The sequence below is a fragment of the Rattus rattus genome, chromosome 8 (genome assembly GCF_011064425.1).
Source record: "Rattus rattus isolate New Zealand chromosome 8, Rrattus_CSIRO_v1, whole genome shotgun sequence".
In the NCBI taxonomy this organism is placed as follows: Eukaryota; Metazoa; Chordata; class Mammalia; order Rodentia; family Muridae; genus Rattus; species Rattus rattus.
In genome coordinates this window covers 20,485,922-20,502,030 of record NC_046161.1, presented here as the reverse complement: position 1 = coordinate 20,502,030, position 16,109 = coordinate 20,485,922, and the positions used below count along the sequence as shown (strand labels likewise).

The 16,109-nt window shown below is 45.4% G+C and overlaps 1 protein-coding gene across 1 annotated transcript in view; it reads left to right on the top strand.

Moving 5' to 3' along the window:
* The first annotated feature begins 220 nt into the window (after positions 1-220).
* The window catches only part of Dpy19l1 (dpy-19 like C-mannosyltransferase 1), an 88,752-nt gene continuing 72,863 nt past the window's right edge, over positions 221-16,109 (top strand). Inside the window, 2 exon segments of the mRNA XM_032909477.1 lie at positions 221-305; positions 308-571. Of these exon segments, the coding sequence (XP_032765368.1) occupies positions 281-305; positions 308-571 (289 nt within the window). The 5' untranslated portion in view covers positions 221-280.

Sequence of the window (16,109 nt, the reverse complement as noted above, 5' to 3'; positions counted from 1 at the left end):
CTGGGCACGCGCGCTGGAGGGGCGGGGCCTCGCGGCTCTCAGTGTGTCCCCGCCTCCGCCCCGCGGCGTTCCGCTGTTGCCCTGGCAACCCGAGAGCGGCAACGGCGGAGGCGCGGGAGTCCGGCGCCGCCTCCCGGCCGCCCCCCAGTAGGCAGCGCCCGCCCAGCCCGCGCTGTCCCCGCCTCCCGGCCCGCCCTCGCCGGCCAGAGTGAGCGACCGCCAGTCCGCGGATCCCGGCCGCGGTCCGGGCGCGCGCAGCTAGCGGCGCGACTATGCCAAGATGGTCCTGCAGGCGCGGAGCAAGCACCGGACGCGGCTTCCAGGCCGCCCCGGCCGGCCCGCTCGTCGCCGCCGCCACTGAACAGGGCATCCGAGGTGGCCGCTGGGGAGCTGGGACCGGAGCGCGCGCCGCCGTCGCCGGGGCGCAGGAGCACAGCAAGCAGGAAGGGGCCCCGCGCAGAGACCGCTGCGCCCGCCCCGGACGGCCTCGCGGGCCGCCTGGCGGCCGGGCTGCACTGGGCGCTGGGCCTGCGGCGCGGGCGCGGCCGGACCTGGAGCACGCTGCTGCTAGGTGAGCCTGTTAGCAGCCCTCTCCGACTTTTCCCGGGACGCTCCTGCCTCCTCCCTACTCCTCCTCGCTTCTTCCGGGGCTCAGCTCCACTCATCCTCCTCCCCGCCGGCCGCCCGGGCTTTTAAAAACATGGCCCCGAGATCAACAGCTGCTCGGCTGGCCGCGGGCGGGCTGGTCCGCGCGGAGGAGACCCTCTTGTGCCTGCAGCGACAGTCCACTCTTTGCCCCTGCCTCAGCCGCTACTTCGGAGAATGGTTTGCTTGGTGATGTGAGCGATTCCTGGAGCTCGCAATACTCAGGTTTCCTGTCTTAGAAAGTTGCCAAACTTATAATTAAATTTTAGCGTGCTTTTCCCCTTCTTGGCCGCAAACACTGAGGGTGGCACTTCGTGGTTCTGTCACTTTGCAGGCTTTGTCGTGTTTTGGATGCCTAAGCTTTAACCTTGCCTGCTGGCATCTTTACCTTCTTCCATGCACCAAATGTAACCGTGAGCCTAAAAGAAATAAAGTTGAAGCAATCACGTGTGGACCGTCTTCTGGGTTCGTTTTCGATTAACTTTGTTGGATAAGGCAAGTTTATAGAAGTTTGGATTAATAGGCCTAATTTTTCCAAGCCCGTCATAAAGATTCTGTAATATTTTTTTTCACTATGGGATTTAGCTGTTGAATTATGTAGTGATATTTTCTTACTATCTTTTCACCAATGCTTAATGACCTCTGAGAGTATGGGGTGCTTGAAGTTTGGGGTTTAGACAGACTCTATAGCAAAATCAGCCTTCTTGTGGGGACAACCTCTACAGCAGCCACATAGTTACTGAAAGACAGTCATGGCAGTGTGTGGGTTCACGAAGGCTGGCCTTGTTACTAGAATTTTTTTTTTTTAATATTTGGGCCAAGATTTGGCAAATTCATAATTTTCATCATGCCTTCTTCCAGCGGATAGCTTGAGAAACTGGCAAGTGTACAGGTTAAATTCACCTTGGGGAGGCAGCGTGGTACAGTGGATGAGATCGAAGGCACCCAGACCTGGTGCAGAGTGCTTGATTTTGGTTAAAGTCTCACTTTGAGGGCCTTTCCTCCTGTGTTATGTGGAGTTATCCCATGCCCTACTTTACCTAGGGATGTCCGGAGGAGCAAAACTAAAAACTCTGTGGGTGATGCGTGTTTGTGCCCAAAGCACTTAACAACATCAGTTCCTATGTAAAAGCAAATGCATAACCCTGATTTCTGGTCCCACGACAGAATAAATCTCCAGTTTTCGTGAATGGCTAGTATAAACATCAACCGTAGTAAAGTAAGGGATGGCCCTGAGTATTTTAGGGAGAGATAATAATAGATTTTAAAGGATACAGCCTTTTTCATGTTTTACGGTACAATCCTTTGGGGTTTCTTATACTGGATGTCTTATATTTGGATTTAGTAATGCCCTTGCAGAAATACTGTTTTGTTCAATGCAGCAGGGTAGCTTTTCTCTCCATCTGCTCTTTTTGACGTTGCAAGTGGAAGTACAGTGAATGTGGCAGACCCTAGTCTTAGGTGTACCCTGGATAGAGGTCACAGGGGTGTGGAGTTAGGAGGAACACCACAGTCTTTGTCTTCTTGCTTGACCATCTGCTGTGAGACTACACAACACATGGAGAGAAGGCTCTGCTGAATGATCAGACCTGGTGTCCTTGGTTCAGCTCTGGCCCTGTACCCTCAAGACCGGTATCCACAGTGATATCCTTTGTGCCACCATGTTGCCAAAGCTCAGAAAGCCGCTGATCCTGAAGTGGTTCTAGCAATTTCCATGTGTTTGTAGGCTGCTTCGTTCCCTCTGATTTCGTCCTCCCAGTGTGGGTGAGAGTTGCATTTCAGGGTGGGCCTTTAAAATAACTTTTGGTCTTCCAGGTTGAGAGGTGTTGCCACTCACTTGTTGCTGGAATTACTTGTAGCTGCTCCACTCTAAAAACTACATTTTAAGCTGTCACAAAATGGCTTTATTTGTACTTTATAATAAATTTCCCGACTTGAAGAGCCATTATAGCAGCACATGGTTAGAGGTTTTCTTCATGTGTGCTGGTCCTGATAAGTCACCCATCAAGGTGGCTCTTCCCATTGTTCTGCAGCGATGAGCATTGCCTGTTTTAGTAAGTACATATGCTTTTCTTACATGTGACATTACTACTTATTTAATGGTGATGATTAAAGAGGTTCAAAATGTTTATTTTTAGAAGTTTTAATTCACTTGCTTCCAGCAACAGAAGGCAGTGGTGGAGGAAGAACCTTGAAAACGTTTTTTCAAACTTTCCTGACCACAGTAAACAATACACATTGCCTGCAGCCTGTTCCAACCATAGAAAGGCCATCCTAGCACATGTCCGTATGGATTTCTGGGCTCAGGCTAGAATAATTGAGCTGTCTTCAGAGGTAAGGGCAGGGTTTAGAAACCTAATGGCTGGCAAGGCCATGAACAGTGGGAATGTAGTACTGGAGAGGAAAGAGCAAGGCTTGGAGAACTGTCCCTGTCAGGCGGGGTGCTGCTGTGCTTGCGGGAGCCCACCCAACCTTCCCTCACTCTGGTCTCCTGCTTGTAGTGACCTTGCAGGCTACTGAAACAGCCTGTGGAGCCAACCTCCTGGGCCTGGGGTCGAGGCCCGGGTGGAGGATGGACAGTCACCAGCAAAGTTCCAGCTCAGACTGCCTTTCAGAAAGTTCCTTTTCTTTCCCTCTGAGCTGGCTAATTTTAACTGTCAATTTGACACTGCTTTAAATTACCTGGGAAGAGAGTGGTAGGAATTATATATCTGCGCTCGGCCAGTAGGAGGTTGTCTTTACTGTGGACTGATGGGAGAAGACCCAGACAATTGTTTGCTGTTCCACTCTACTCTGTAGGCAGTGAGAGAGAGGAAGCCGGTGAGAACAAGCAAGCGGAGATGAATCCACATGCTTCTGACTCCCAGCTCCTCTGTGAGTGTGGTGCTTTAGGCTCTGAGCTGCCTTCCCTGGGGTTTTAAGCCAAGTAACAGTGACTAAGACAGAAGGTTATATGTGTCACTTCCGGCCTGGTTCCTGTGGCAACTGCAGCCCCCTTGAGCTTCACGATGTTTGGGTGGGACTGTCCTGTGTTCTGAGGGACTGCGTTCCCTCTCCTGTGCTGCTTTTAGTCAGGATATTTCACAATAGCGAGAGAAATGAAACTAGGGCTTCCCTACAGCCTCATGTCTCTCTTTCCGGGCTAGCTTCAAACTTGTTGGGCTTCTCAGCCAAGAATTTAGCTTTTTAAACATTCGGTTTAGGGGTGTGTAAGATGAGAGATCTGGATGAGACCAACAGTTCTTAACCTGAGCGCTACACTGGGGCTCTCTGAACCCTTAAAATGACCCACGTATCAGAGCACTTAATTGTGTATCTAGGAGTGTGAATATGGCAATGGGGGAGTGCACTGATGGGTTTTAAGTGCTTATTTGCTTTTGGTGCTGGGGATTGACTTTGGGGCTTCTTCATACATGTTAAGTAAGTCCTGTACCTCTGACTTTTTGGAAGCAGATGAGTACCCCCAGGAAATGGAATTTTCATGGCTGAAGTTTACTGACACTGTAGACCCCAACTTTTCTTTATTTTTCACTTATTTATTGTGTGCGTGTGCATATGCAAGTGTGTATGTATATGTATGTATGCATGTATGTATGTGTATATTTGTGCATGTGTTTGTGTTTGTGTGTGTGCATGCATGTGCATGTTCATATGTGTGTATACATGTATGTATATGTATGTATGCCTGTGTGTATGTGTACATATGTGTGTGTGTGTGTGTGTGTGTGTGTGTGTGTGTGTGTGTGTGTGTCTGTATTGCAGCGCTTGCATGTCAGGATAAAATGCAGGTATCCGTATCAGTTCTTTCCTGCTGTGTAGATGTCTGGGCTAGGTCTCAGGTTGTCTGACTCCGTGCAAGGCACCTTTACCCACTGAGCTTTCTGCTCCGCTCTACCCACTTTGTTGAAATAGATGCAAGAACTGTCCAGTTGCTATAGTTCCCATAATCTTCATTGTTTCCTCAGAGTGGGGGCTATCGGTTGCCACTTGTCTGATGGAGCCTCATCTTTCTTACACCTACCTGTGTCCTGCACCTTATTAAAGAAAGAGGAAAAGTTCTGGTAGTTGGAGAGGGCTCTGTTTCAGGGTGAAAGTGAGAAAAATGTGTACTGAACACATACACATAATAGCTAGCAGTCCGGGACTGTAACGTAAGATGCCGTTTGTAAAAATTGTTAAGCTGTAATGGGTGCTTTGAGTAAAAATGGCCCCCATGGTCTCACATATTTAAATGAAAATGAAGAGGCATGAATCATTAGGGAGTGGTACTACTTGAGAGGGATTAGGAGTGGCCTTGTTGAAGTAGGTGTGGCCTTGTTGGAGGAAATATGACATTGAGGGTGGGATTTGGGATTTCAAAAGTTCAAATCAGGCCCAGTGTCTCTTCCTGCTATGGCGGATCCAGATGTAGAACTCTCCGCTTTCTCTCCGGCACCTTGTCTATCTGTGGGCTACCATGCTTCCTGTCATGGTGATAATGGACTCACCTTTCAAGCTGTAGGCCAGCTCCAGATGAATGCTTTCCTTTGTAGGAGTTGTCATGGTCACGGTCATGGTGTCTCCTCACAGCAATAACAGTGACTAAGAGAAAGGTTATGTCACTTTTATACTTCTGGCCTGGTTCCTATGGCAACTGCAACCCCCTTGAGCTTCATGATGTTTTGGTGGGACTGTCCTGTGTTCTGGAGCACTGTTGTGTGCCTTGCACAGGGTTTAACAGCGTCCCAGGTGCTACCTAGTGGCACTTCTCCAGTGGTGGCAACCAGATACTGGCCAGTGTAACTGGGAAGGCAGCCACCATACTGAAACTACTCTTTCAAAAGTCATGGCTTACGAGAGCCTGTGACTAGCCAGGGATAGGGAGGAAGCCTATAGAGGCAGGGAGTTGAGTCTGGCTGGGCACTGGGACCTGGATGGGCCAGCAGAGGTGTGGTGTGGTGTGGTGTGGTGTGGTGTGGTGTGGTGTGGTGTGGTGTATGGTGTGATGTATTGTGTGATGTGATGTGGTATAGTGTAAGCCACCTGGTATTTCAGAGCTGACCTACATTGCAAGCCTGTTTCTACACTCAGAAGCTGTTTCAACTCTTCCCCAATGTTTTCCATCATTGTTTATTTTTAAGATGGGGATAGTAAGTACTTTGATTAGAGTAAAAGAATAAGTGAGATAATGCATGCCAAATAGTATGCGTGGTTTCTTTATAGTCCCCATGTGCCAGGTGCATTCTGGGAAAAAGATAGCCAAGGAAACTGGAAGCCTACTCCTATGGAACTTAGATTCTGAAAGTAAGACTATGTGACTTGGTGGTTTCACTTCGTAGGAAGGGCATTGGAGGAAAGGAAGGGCTTCTGCATTGGAGAAAGTGAAGCAAAGTGAACAGATGAGATCCCAAAGCCAGGGAATGTCCATGTTAATAAAACCAAGAAAAGCTGTGTAAGGTGCTGTGTGTTTGACCTTTGCCAGGTGGTGAAGAAGCAGTGGGACCAATCTCAAGGCTAAGCTGGTGGGAACTGTACAGAGGATGACAGGGTGTGTCTCTCTCCCAAGGACGTGTAGGAAGGGAGGGACAGGTCTCAGTTACCCTCTCAAGGAGGAAAGGTAGCCCGTGTACCAGATCTACAATGGAGCTGGGTTTATTCCTGTAGCAGTGGGAAGCCCCTAAGGAGTGTTGAACAAGACAGGGTCATGTTTACATTTTAATTTTGAGAACTCTGTGCTAGAAAAATAGGCTGAGACAACGCAAAGACAGCGGAGGCCTCTAGCACCACCCTCAGGTGGGGCTCTGCCAGGGCCCACAGGAGTTGTCCTGAATAGAGGGCATGGCTGTGGAGATGGTAGGAAGGATCGCCTACAGATGGGTTTTGGAGATGAAAGGTAGAACTTGGAGATGAATAGATCTTGGCGTGTGGGAAAGGGAGGGAGTGTTTTCCAGGGCAGACAGGGAAGGCTGTAGCTGTGGAGCAGGACAGGCTTCATGGAGAAGAGCAAGGCCTGTACCCCAGACACTGTTCTTCAGGTGCTTATGGGACCTTCAGTTGGAAATGTCAGGTGGTGATAGGACAGAGGTTCTGACCGGAATAGACAGTGGTAAGTTTCCAGCGAACAGGTGCTGCTGTTCAGTCAGGTCAATTGGCTTCGTACACCACAAACATCGTACACCGTGGTTGGGTGCATTGCTGCAGATGGGCTCGTTAACAGTAGACTTGGGGCTGACCATGGCGTTATGACTGTCATATTTAATCAAAAGGGGTGCTTAGTGCCTTATGCAAGGTTGCTCCTGGAATTTTTAAGGTCAAGATTTGAACTCAAGCCTGGTGTCTTCTGAGTGCATGTGTTTAATTGCTATGTGGTGTTTCCTTTGGTGAGCGTGCAGCAGGTAGACCACATGAAGTCCCCCAGCCTGTTCTGAGAAAGCTCGGCAGTTTGTGCAAGGACAGACTTCTGCCTTGTTTCTTTCTTCAGAAGAAGTAAGGAAAAGGAATTATATATAGAGAGATACCAGAATGAAGAATGGAAAGAAAGCAGCTTAGTAGTTGGGCTGTAGGAGGAGAGCTGAAATGTGAAGCCCAGGGAACACTGGCCCCCTCCTGTGCTGATTTCCAGGCTAGAACTTGTACCCAGCCAAGCAGGCAGCTGTGAGGGTGTGCTCCTGTTAATTACCGGAATCCCATCAAAGCCAGAGAAAAGGTGGAAATTTGGGGGTTTGAAACCAATTTCTCCCTTTCTAAAATAGACTCTGGTTAACTCTTAAGAATACTTAGAATCACCTAAATATGCCTTGTTATTAATAAGATGCTCTAAACATGAAGTCTCTGAACATCAGGCGCTCCCAAGCACTAAAACTTCATGCAGTGAACTTAGTTCACTTCTTTTAAGCATAAGGCTGTATTCTTTATTTGTGATTTCTTTTTGTCAATAATAGTACATTGATACTGAAAGAGACTGAAATTTAATCTGTCTTTTCTCTCTGTCTATCTCCATCTTTCTATCTCTCTGTCTAACTCACTGTCTCTGTGTCTCTCTGTCTCTATCTGTCGGTCTGACTATATCCATCTCTCTATCTCTGTTTATCTCAGCTGCTGCTGAACAGCTGGGCATTTTAACCTTATCATATTATATTGTATTACTATCTCTTATGAGTGTAAAGATATATTAATGTCTTTTGTAAGTTTAATTAATGACATTTGCATTGCATAAACTACAAAGCTATATTATTTATGTATTTATTTCTCAATTTATTTTTTGGCTCATCTTTTGCCATTAACTGTGATTTGCCATTAGGACATTTCTAGGAGATGATCCGTCACTTTCCTTCATTCCAGCACTTCCCAGTGATCAGACCTAGTAAATGTCTCATCCTCTTCCAGATACACACTTTTAATCTCATTAAAGAAGCCAGTTTCCTTTGGGTGATCTTTTATAATTCAGTCAAGAACCATTTCAGAAGAGTATATTTTGAAAGTACAATTAATTTTGAGAATGCATCATTCTACAACAGTTGTGGAATGTGCTTTAATAATACTTCTTTTCTTACCACTATTATGATTAAGTGAAAAAAAGAAATAAAAGGAGGACATGACTGTTCCTAAGGGGTTGAGATTTTTATTATGGACATAGGGGAAAATACAGGCAGAGGCAGGGACATCGGGGGAGTCCAGAGTGGACATGACCAGGAGACTGGACCTGGCCAATCTGAAGAGAGTGCAGAGGGAGAAGGAAGACCGAGGGAGAGGGTCAGGGGCAGTGGCCAAGAGGCCAAGGGACCAAAAGGTAAAAAGAGGTGAATAACCAAAATGGCTGGGTTATATAAGGAAGAAGAGCTGGGCTGGAGAGTTCAGGGTGTGCCAGCCTGGAGGAGCCTGCCACGGGTGGGGACTGAGGGATGCCGGGAGAACCTGGATCAGTCCACTTTGATAAGTTTATAGGCATCTCAGCCTTTTGTTTGAGGTGGAGACATAAACCAGGCCCTTTAGGGAACAGGTACGTTGTCCATCTTTGTTTGTGTCTCTCCCCCTGTTTGACTTCTTCTGAATTGGCTGGGTGTCAGGTGTGTCGTGTAGCACGAGAGCCATCACAAGAGGAGTATTTGGACCTCAGTTTATAATTGTAACTTAATGTAGAGCCATCCGTTGACACAACTGCCACCCAAAGCATTGGCAAGATTTGTATTTGGCTCACAGCCTGATAAGGAGGGAGGTGGTTTAAATGCTCACCAACTGCAGTTTCAGCCGGATCTTAGAGCACAGCGCATGTGTAAGTTGACCAGTCACTTTTAGAGTTTGCTGCCTACGTGAATTTCTAATTTGGGAGGATTTTTGTAATTGATAAAAAGTGAGGTTTGATTTGTGATTTTATAATAATTAAATAATTATGTGATTGCCTTACCCTCATTCTTGCTCTGCATAGGCGTAGTAATCAATCAGGGCTGTCTACTCAATCCTTGTTCTCCTAGTTAAAATTTGATTTTAGAAGACCTTGATTTTTTTTTTTGTTCCTCACTCGTTCTTGATGTCTACAAAAATCTCCCAAGTAGTGTTGTTGTTGAGAACTTTACCCCTGTGGGCGTCGTTCTTGAGTTCCCTGGATGAGGTTTGGCCTTGCAGCCAATTCTTTGTCGGTCGTATTGGTCAATTGTAGGTCTCAGATCTGCAGCATAGACAACAACCGAAGGCCCATCGGTGGGAATAGGATCTCAGATTCCCTGGGACCCATTGACTCGTTACAGAGAGCAGAGGTCTCTGTATCTGCAGGTCTATCTACTCCAACTCATCTTCCTTTTGATTTCCTATTTAATTTAGAAAAATGAGTAAATTCTGCATTTAAGGGAGGAGAGTTGGTTGTCTGACAGTGCTGTAAAAATGATGATGAATAAGTCATGTTTCTGACTCACTTAAGTTAAATGGTAAGCTAGGTCTTCTGATACCCATGGGCAGTTTGCAATTCAAAGGGGTTTCATTATCCTAACATTAGAATGCTTTATCAGGGAATAAGCTCTGTGAAAATTACTAAAGATTTAGATCTTTCTGTTCCGTCTTCCCCTGTGATCCCTGATCTTTAGGTGAGGGAATTGGATTTTAGATGCATGTGTCAGTTGGTGCTGGACACCAGCCACATGGTCCTTGTTATCTGCATCTGCAGTCACTGGCTGTGATTTTCTGTAATGGTTTCAATCTGTTGCAAGGAAACATTTCTTTGATGAGTGGTAAGGACTGCATTATTGGATGGGTATAAGAATAATAAATATTTAGAATATAGTTAGGGTTTATGCTGATTTATTAATAGTAGCTATAGGTGCTCCTTCAAAATTTGTGACTTCCCTAGCTCTGGGAAATTGGCTAGGTTCCCAGTACCAGATTTGACTTCCCCCTTGTTGATTGGGCCCTAACAATCAGCTGTTGTTTACCACCAAGATATGCGTGCCACTGTTACACTTAGGGACATTGTGCCATGGCATCATTGTTTTGGTTCAGAGGTGTCACAGTTGAATAGAGCATTGGCTGTTTTCCTCCCTTGGAAACTTGCATGGTGCTTTTTGATATCTGGAAAGCTAGTCCTTAGGGAGGAAGCGTTCAGATCAGTGGCAACTTGGATCCTCTGTTCATGCGTCAGGCTCTAAAGTCAGATGCATACTGATAACTTTATGTGAACTGAGAAGGTTGTATTTATATATTTAGGGGTGTGTGTGTACCTGTATTTGTCCTTGTAACTTGTCCTATCTTAAAGAGACTTGCTTTCTATACTTTCCTCCTGGATTTATCAGGTTTTGGAAGTTTCCTCTACATATTCAGAAGGATATTATTTTGGTTGTATACTTATTCTTAAAACAGTACCATGCATTGTGTTTGCTAGTGAAGAGGAAGTTAACATATGGAAATTATCAATGCACATTACTGTTTGGTTTAGAAATATTTGTATAAGGCTAAGACTTTAAAAGGAGGATAGAATTCACTGCCCTTATAACGTGCCTAGTGTAATCATGCATTGCCTACTCTAGTGTTTGTACACACATTCATATTTGAATGTGAAGGCTGGCTTTGTGTGCTTTTCTGTTAAAGTCCAGCCTTCTGTCTGCGGTGTGGTGTGCAAACTGCTGTGCTCTGTTATTTTCCTATCGTCACTTAGTCACTTCATTGTTTCTTTGACTTGGTTTGATTTCTAAGACATTTCTTAGACATTTACTTCACTCTCTTGGCTAATGTGCTCAATATTTCACATCTGCACTTGGAGTCGGGGAGCCTGAGCTCTCTTCTGTGGTTTGTTGTGTCCTTGCTGCTTGAGACCTTAGGCCGGGTGGGGAAATAAAAACCGCTAGTTCTTTATACAGCCCCCTGATCTCTTATGTTAATATTGATGCAGACATTACATATGATCGTTGTAATCAGGAGTTCCGAAGTTGTTCTTAGCCAACTGTTGGTCATCCTCCCTTCCACTGCGAGTCCTAGATCTGACCAGAAGTTGTTCTTAGCCAACTGTTGGTCACCATCCCTTCCACCGTGAGTCCTAGATCTGACCAGAAATGGTTTCTTTCAATCAGGCTGTGAATTTTAGATGCAGCTTTGCTTCTCATTTTGAGACAATGTCTCTATTAGTAAAGTGAGCTTGTGCCTTCTTTTCCTATTAAAAATAGAATGTTTTCCCCAACCCCAAAGAGGGAAAAAATGGAAGAGATCAAACCTGTCAAGGCTTTGAAGTTTTCGGAACAGGAAGTGCAGTGCTGGTGGTAAGAGTTCTGGGCCCTACCTACATTAAGCACAGAGGCTGAGATAAGCCCCTGGCCCCCCATTTTGTACTCTGCAGATGAGACTAAGTCGGTGATGTCTTATAAAACCTGGAAAGCATTTCTGCTTAGGAAGGGCTTTGAAGGGAGTTTGTGAATTTAAACTCTTTCCCTTTCTGGACCCTCATTTGTGACCTTTTGGATTTGGACCTTCCTTTTCCTTGTCCCTCTCTGTCACTACCCTCCAGGACTCCAAAGCTTGCCTGAAGGAATTGTCAGCCTGCTCTTCTCACTGACTGTACCACGTCCCAAAGTGTGGACTGTGTGAACCACTTGAGGTTTACTAATAATACATTGCTCAAGCCCCTGTACCTGTTGACTCAAGAGCAGGACCCAAGAATGCAGTGGTGGTGTGCTCCTCTAGTCCTGTGGAGGTCTGTTAGGGAATGTCACTGAGCTGTCCATGTCTTCCTCAGGCTTCTGAAATGTTGATTGTTGGTTAGGAGGCAAGGGTATGGCCTGAGATTCTGCACTGTCACCTTGCTCCTGGGTAATAAATGCCTGTTGGCATTCAGGAGACTTACTAAGGGACCCTTCTGTTCTCACAGTAAATCTTGTACAGAGTCCCTATCCTTTGCCCCAGTTGTTCTGTGATGTCAGTTACTTCAAACCGTGAGTGAACAGAAATGCTTCCTTCCATGGGTTGCTCCTCATGACATTGAATCATAGTGAAGAAAAAAGGAACTAAACACTAAGAAATTCCTAGAATTTCAGGTGTATGGGGCCGGACTTCATGAACTCCCCCAGCCATGCTGGTATTTTGGCTGGCTGGATCTTGTGAATATCTTGTGCATGCAGTGGCAGTCTGAAGCTGTGTACAACAGTCTTGCTATGCCTGGCAAATACGGCTCGATTTCTGCTGCCGCTGGCTCTCCAGTCTTTCTGACTTCTCTTTGGCAGTGGTCCCTGGACTTTGAAGGAAGGGGATGCATTAGAGATACCTTAGATCTGACCACTCCAGTCTCTTACTCTTTGCTTGTTGACCAGTTGTGGGTCTAGGTATTAATCACTGTCACCATTAAAGAAGCTTCCCTGGTGAGGGTTGAGAGACAGTAATTTGTGGGTATAAAGATAACTTAAGAGGCATTTTATTACTGTGTTTACTTGGCAGAATAATAGTAGAGGGTTTCCCCCTCAGGCCTGTGACCTGACTAACCATAGATTCTTGGCCCAGTTAATGATACCAGGTGTGAGTTCTGTTTGGGGATCAGGCTTTAAATGTGACCAGAAAGTGATTGATTACTCCTATAACATTTATGCTATTTCATCAGTTGGCATGTCTTGAAGGGCAATAATTACTGTAGCTGTTTGCAGGGTTCACAGCTGGGTACAACTGTTGATCATGAGGTGAGTACAGCAGCACCATCTAGCAGTATAAAAGCTAGGCAGTAGGACAAAGCTTCCTGGTCACCACCAGCTTGATCTGTCCATGTCCTTTGTGTGACACAATATGCCTTTAGTCCTTAGGTCCCACCATCAGGAATGGAACCAAGAGCAACACTAGACTGTATGATTATGGGTCTGTGGAACTCCACTGAGCATCGCCTTGAGAAGAGCTAACTAATACCTGGCTCGCACGACTTCTTTCCACCTCTCCCTGGATTCTTGAGCTGTGGTTGGAATGTGGGTCAGCGTGGACAGGTGAAATGTGTCTTGTGCAGGAGAAACTTGGCTGTTAAGAGCTCCAGTAGGACACAAAATCCAGTTGCCCGCCTTCCCACACCTATGGCTGGCTCATCGAGCTGAGGGACAACAGGGCCCTCGATGCTCTGTTTACTAACATGGCAGAAGGTCCCAAAGCTTGGCCCTTGGCTGATTCTAATGCACCCTCTAACTTTCAGGAAGTAAATGGAAAAAGATTACACCTAGGTGTGCATCTTAACAAAAGGTCAATTTTATAGGTTTAGTTTATACCTTCCAATCAAACTTGGTTATACACAGTAATTTCTAACTCATTTGAACCGTGTGTGTGTGTGTGTGTGTGTGTGTGTGTGTGTGTGTGTGTGCGCGCGCGCGTGAGTGTGTCTGTGTGTGTGTGTGCGTGCGCACGCGTGCATGCAGGCTAACTGGAGTTAATTCAGGGACTTTGTTTACTTAAAAGTTTTGTTGTATTTTTCACCTCAAATTCCCCAAGATTGAAATTGATCCAGGGTAGCATAGTTAGGAGTTGTAAGAGCCCAGTGCCTGATTGAGCTTTCATGTGGGCACTATGGATGCTTCTAGTCAAAGTAGCAGGGCTTTCAACACCGTCATAGTAAGGGGCAGGATCCTGCAGTTACCTTTCCTTGACCTCCTTTAAGTTTTTTTTTTTTTTTATTTGCAGATTTCTTAAAAGTTTTATTTTCAGTAATAAAAAGTCAGCTACTGAGAACATGGAAAAAGCATGCTTATTTAAGTGGAGAGTAGCTTACCTATATTGTTAGAGGCTCCCCACATACACAGACCAAATAAAAAGAGGCTAGTAATTACTCACATTGATTTAGAGAAATTAATTTAGAATATTCTTTTATGAAGCCCACAAAAGTGGAAATGCTTTTAGAAGTTTCTGTCCCTTTGTCTTTATTCCTAAATCACATGTTCCTAAAGCAGTATCTTCCTGGAACTTCAAATGGCATACTATGGGTCATTTCAAATAAAGTATCTTCAGACTTTAATATAAAAAATTTAATCCTCATGTGAACCTGTGTGTGTGTGCATATGTCTGTCTGTCTGTCTGTCTTTCTCTCTCTGTGTGTATGTGTGTGCGTGTGTCTGTCTCTGTGTGTGTGTGTGTGTCTGTATGTGTGTGTGTGTATGTGTGTATGCATGCACATGTGTGTACCTCTGTGTGCATGCCTGTATTAATGTGCTTGTGCCTGTAAAAACCAGATGAACCATGGGTATTATTTTTTAGGAGCTGTGCACTTTGTTATATTGAGACAAGAGTCTCTATGTGGCCTGGGGCTTGAAGATTAGACTAAACTGGCTGGCCCATGAGCCTACAGAATGCTCCCTTCTGTCTCTCCAAGGCTGGGTTTGCAAATGCCGTTGGCTACCACACCCAGCTTTTCACTTGGATGCTGAGTTGCTTATCAAGTTTGTGTGGCCAACATTTTCTGGCCTGAGCCTTCCGCAGGCTCTCATAATTAGTAGCGTCTATAAAGTATATTTCCTATATTGAGGGATTCATTGCAACAGTTTTGTTCTTTTCTATTTAAATTAGTGAGGGACTGAGACTAGGAATTCTTTGTGTACAAGATGGTTGAGAATTTGGCACTGTCTTCCTTTCTGTTCTCTAATGTAGAGGCCGTACAGTTTGTGGATTGTAGGTTGGAAGTCTTAAACCTAGCCCATTAGTTTGCCTAACCTGTTGTGTATCATCCAGCAAGCTACTCAACTGTAGTGTGCCCCAGTTCTTACTTACTAATTGAGGACTTACTTATGCCCACACCACAGGGAAGCTGTGGGTATTTATTGGTTTCCTGCAGGTAATCAAAAAGGTCATCCAAAAAGCTGGGTAGGTGTGTAGTAAATGTTTGATGTTACCACTAACTTGAATGGAAGAGATTGAAAAGTGCCAAGACTTCCCATTGTTCAAATTGGTGCTAATGGAACCAATTAAAGGCACTAAAGATGGGTTGGGGATTTAGCTCAGTGGTAAAGCACTTGAGGCCCTGGGTTCGGTCCCCAGCTCCAAAAAAGATTCTTTAAAAAAAGGCACTAAAGACATCTGGCATCTTCCATCTTCTTCCAACAGATTGTGGTATTTTAAGAATGCAAAAGGTGCACGTCTGCTAAAATATGTGGGCTACTAGGCGAGTCACCCTACACATCTTTGGTTGATGGTTCAATCTCTGTGAGCTACCATGGGCTCTGTAGATCTCACGGTGTCCTTGACCCCTCTGGCTCATTTAATCCTGTCTCCAGCTCTTTCACAAGAGTTCCTGAGCTCTGCCTGATATGTGGCTGTTTGTCTCTGCATCTGTTTTTATCCATTGCTGGGTAAACCTCTCAGGAGACAGTTATGCTAGGTTCCTGTCTGCAATAGCAAAGTATTGTTAATAGTCACCAGGGGTTGGCGCTATCCCGTGAGATGGGTCTTAAGTTGGGGCAGTCATTGATGGCTGTTCTCTCAGTCTCTAACTTTTCTCTTGAATACTTTGTAGGCAAGACAAATTTTGTGTTGAAGGATTTGGGGTTGGGTCCCCTAACAATAGGAGCAGGGGTTGTCTTGGTCTCTGTTCCCTGCCATTGGATCCCCTTCCCCTAACTGGATTGCCTGGTTGGGCCTCAGTGGAGGGGATGTGCTTAGTCAAGCTGGGGTAGATGTTCCAGGGTGGGTGGTACCCAAGGCTGTTTTCCCTTCTCTGATGAGAAGGGAAGGAGGTAGTGAGGGGAGGAATTTCTAAGAGTGGGACTGGGAGGAGGAGGGGGGCTGTGATTGGGGTTTTAAGTGAATAAATTAAATAAATTAATGTAAAAAGTGCACAAAAGGAAGGTGACCTTGACAAATCCTTGTTTTCACTACAGAATACAAGATGAAACTTGTTCAAGTAAGAGAAGTCAAGCCTAGCATGGTTTTTTTTTTGGGGGGGGGCGTATTCTAGATGATATTGGCCAAGTGGAAGATGCTAATGGTAAAATTATAAAACAGAAAAAATTAACATTTGCTAGTGATATTATCTAAAATGGAGAATTTAAAATAAGCTG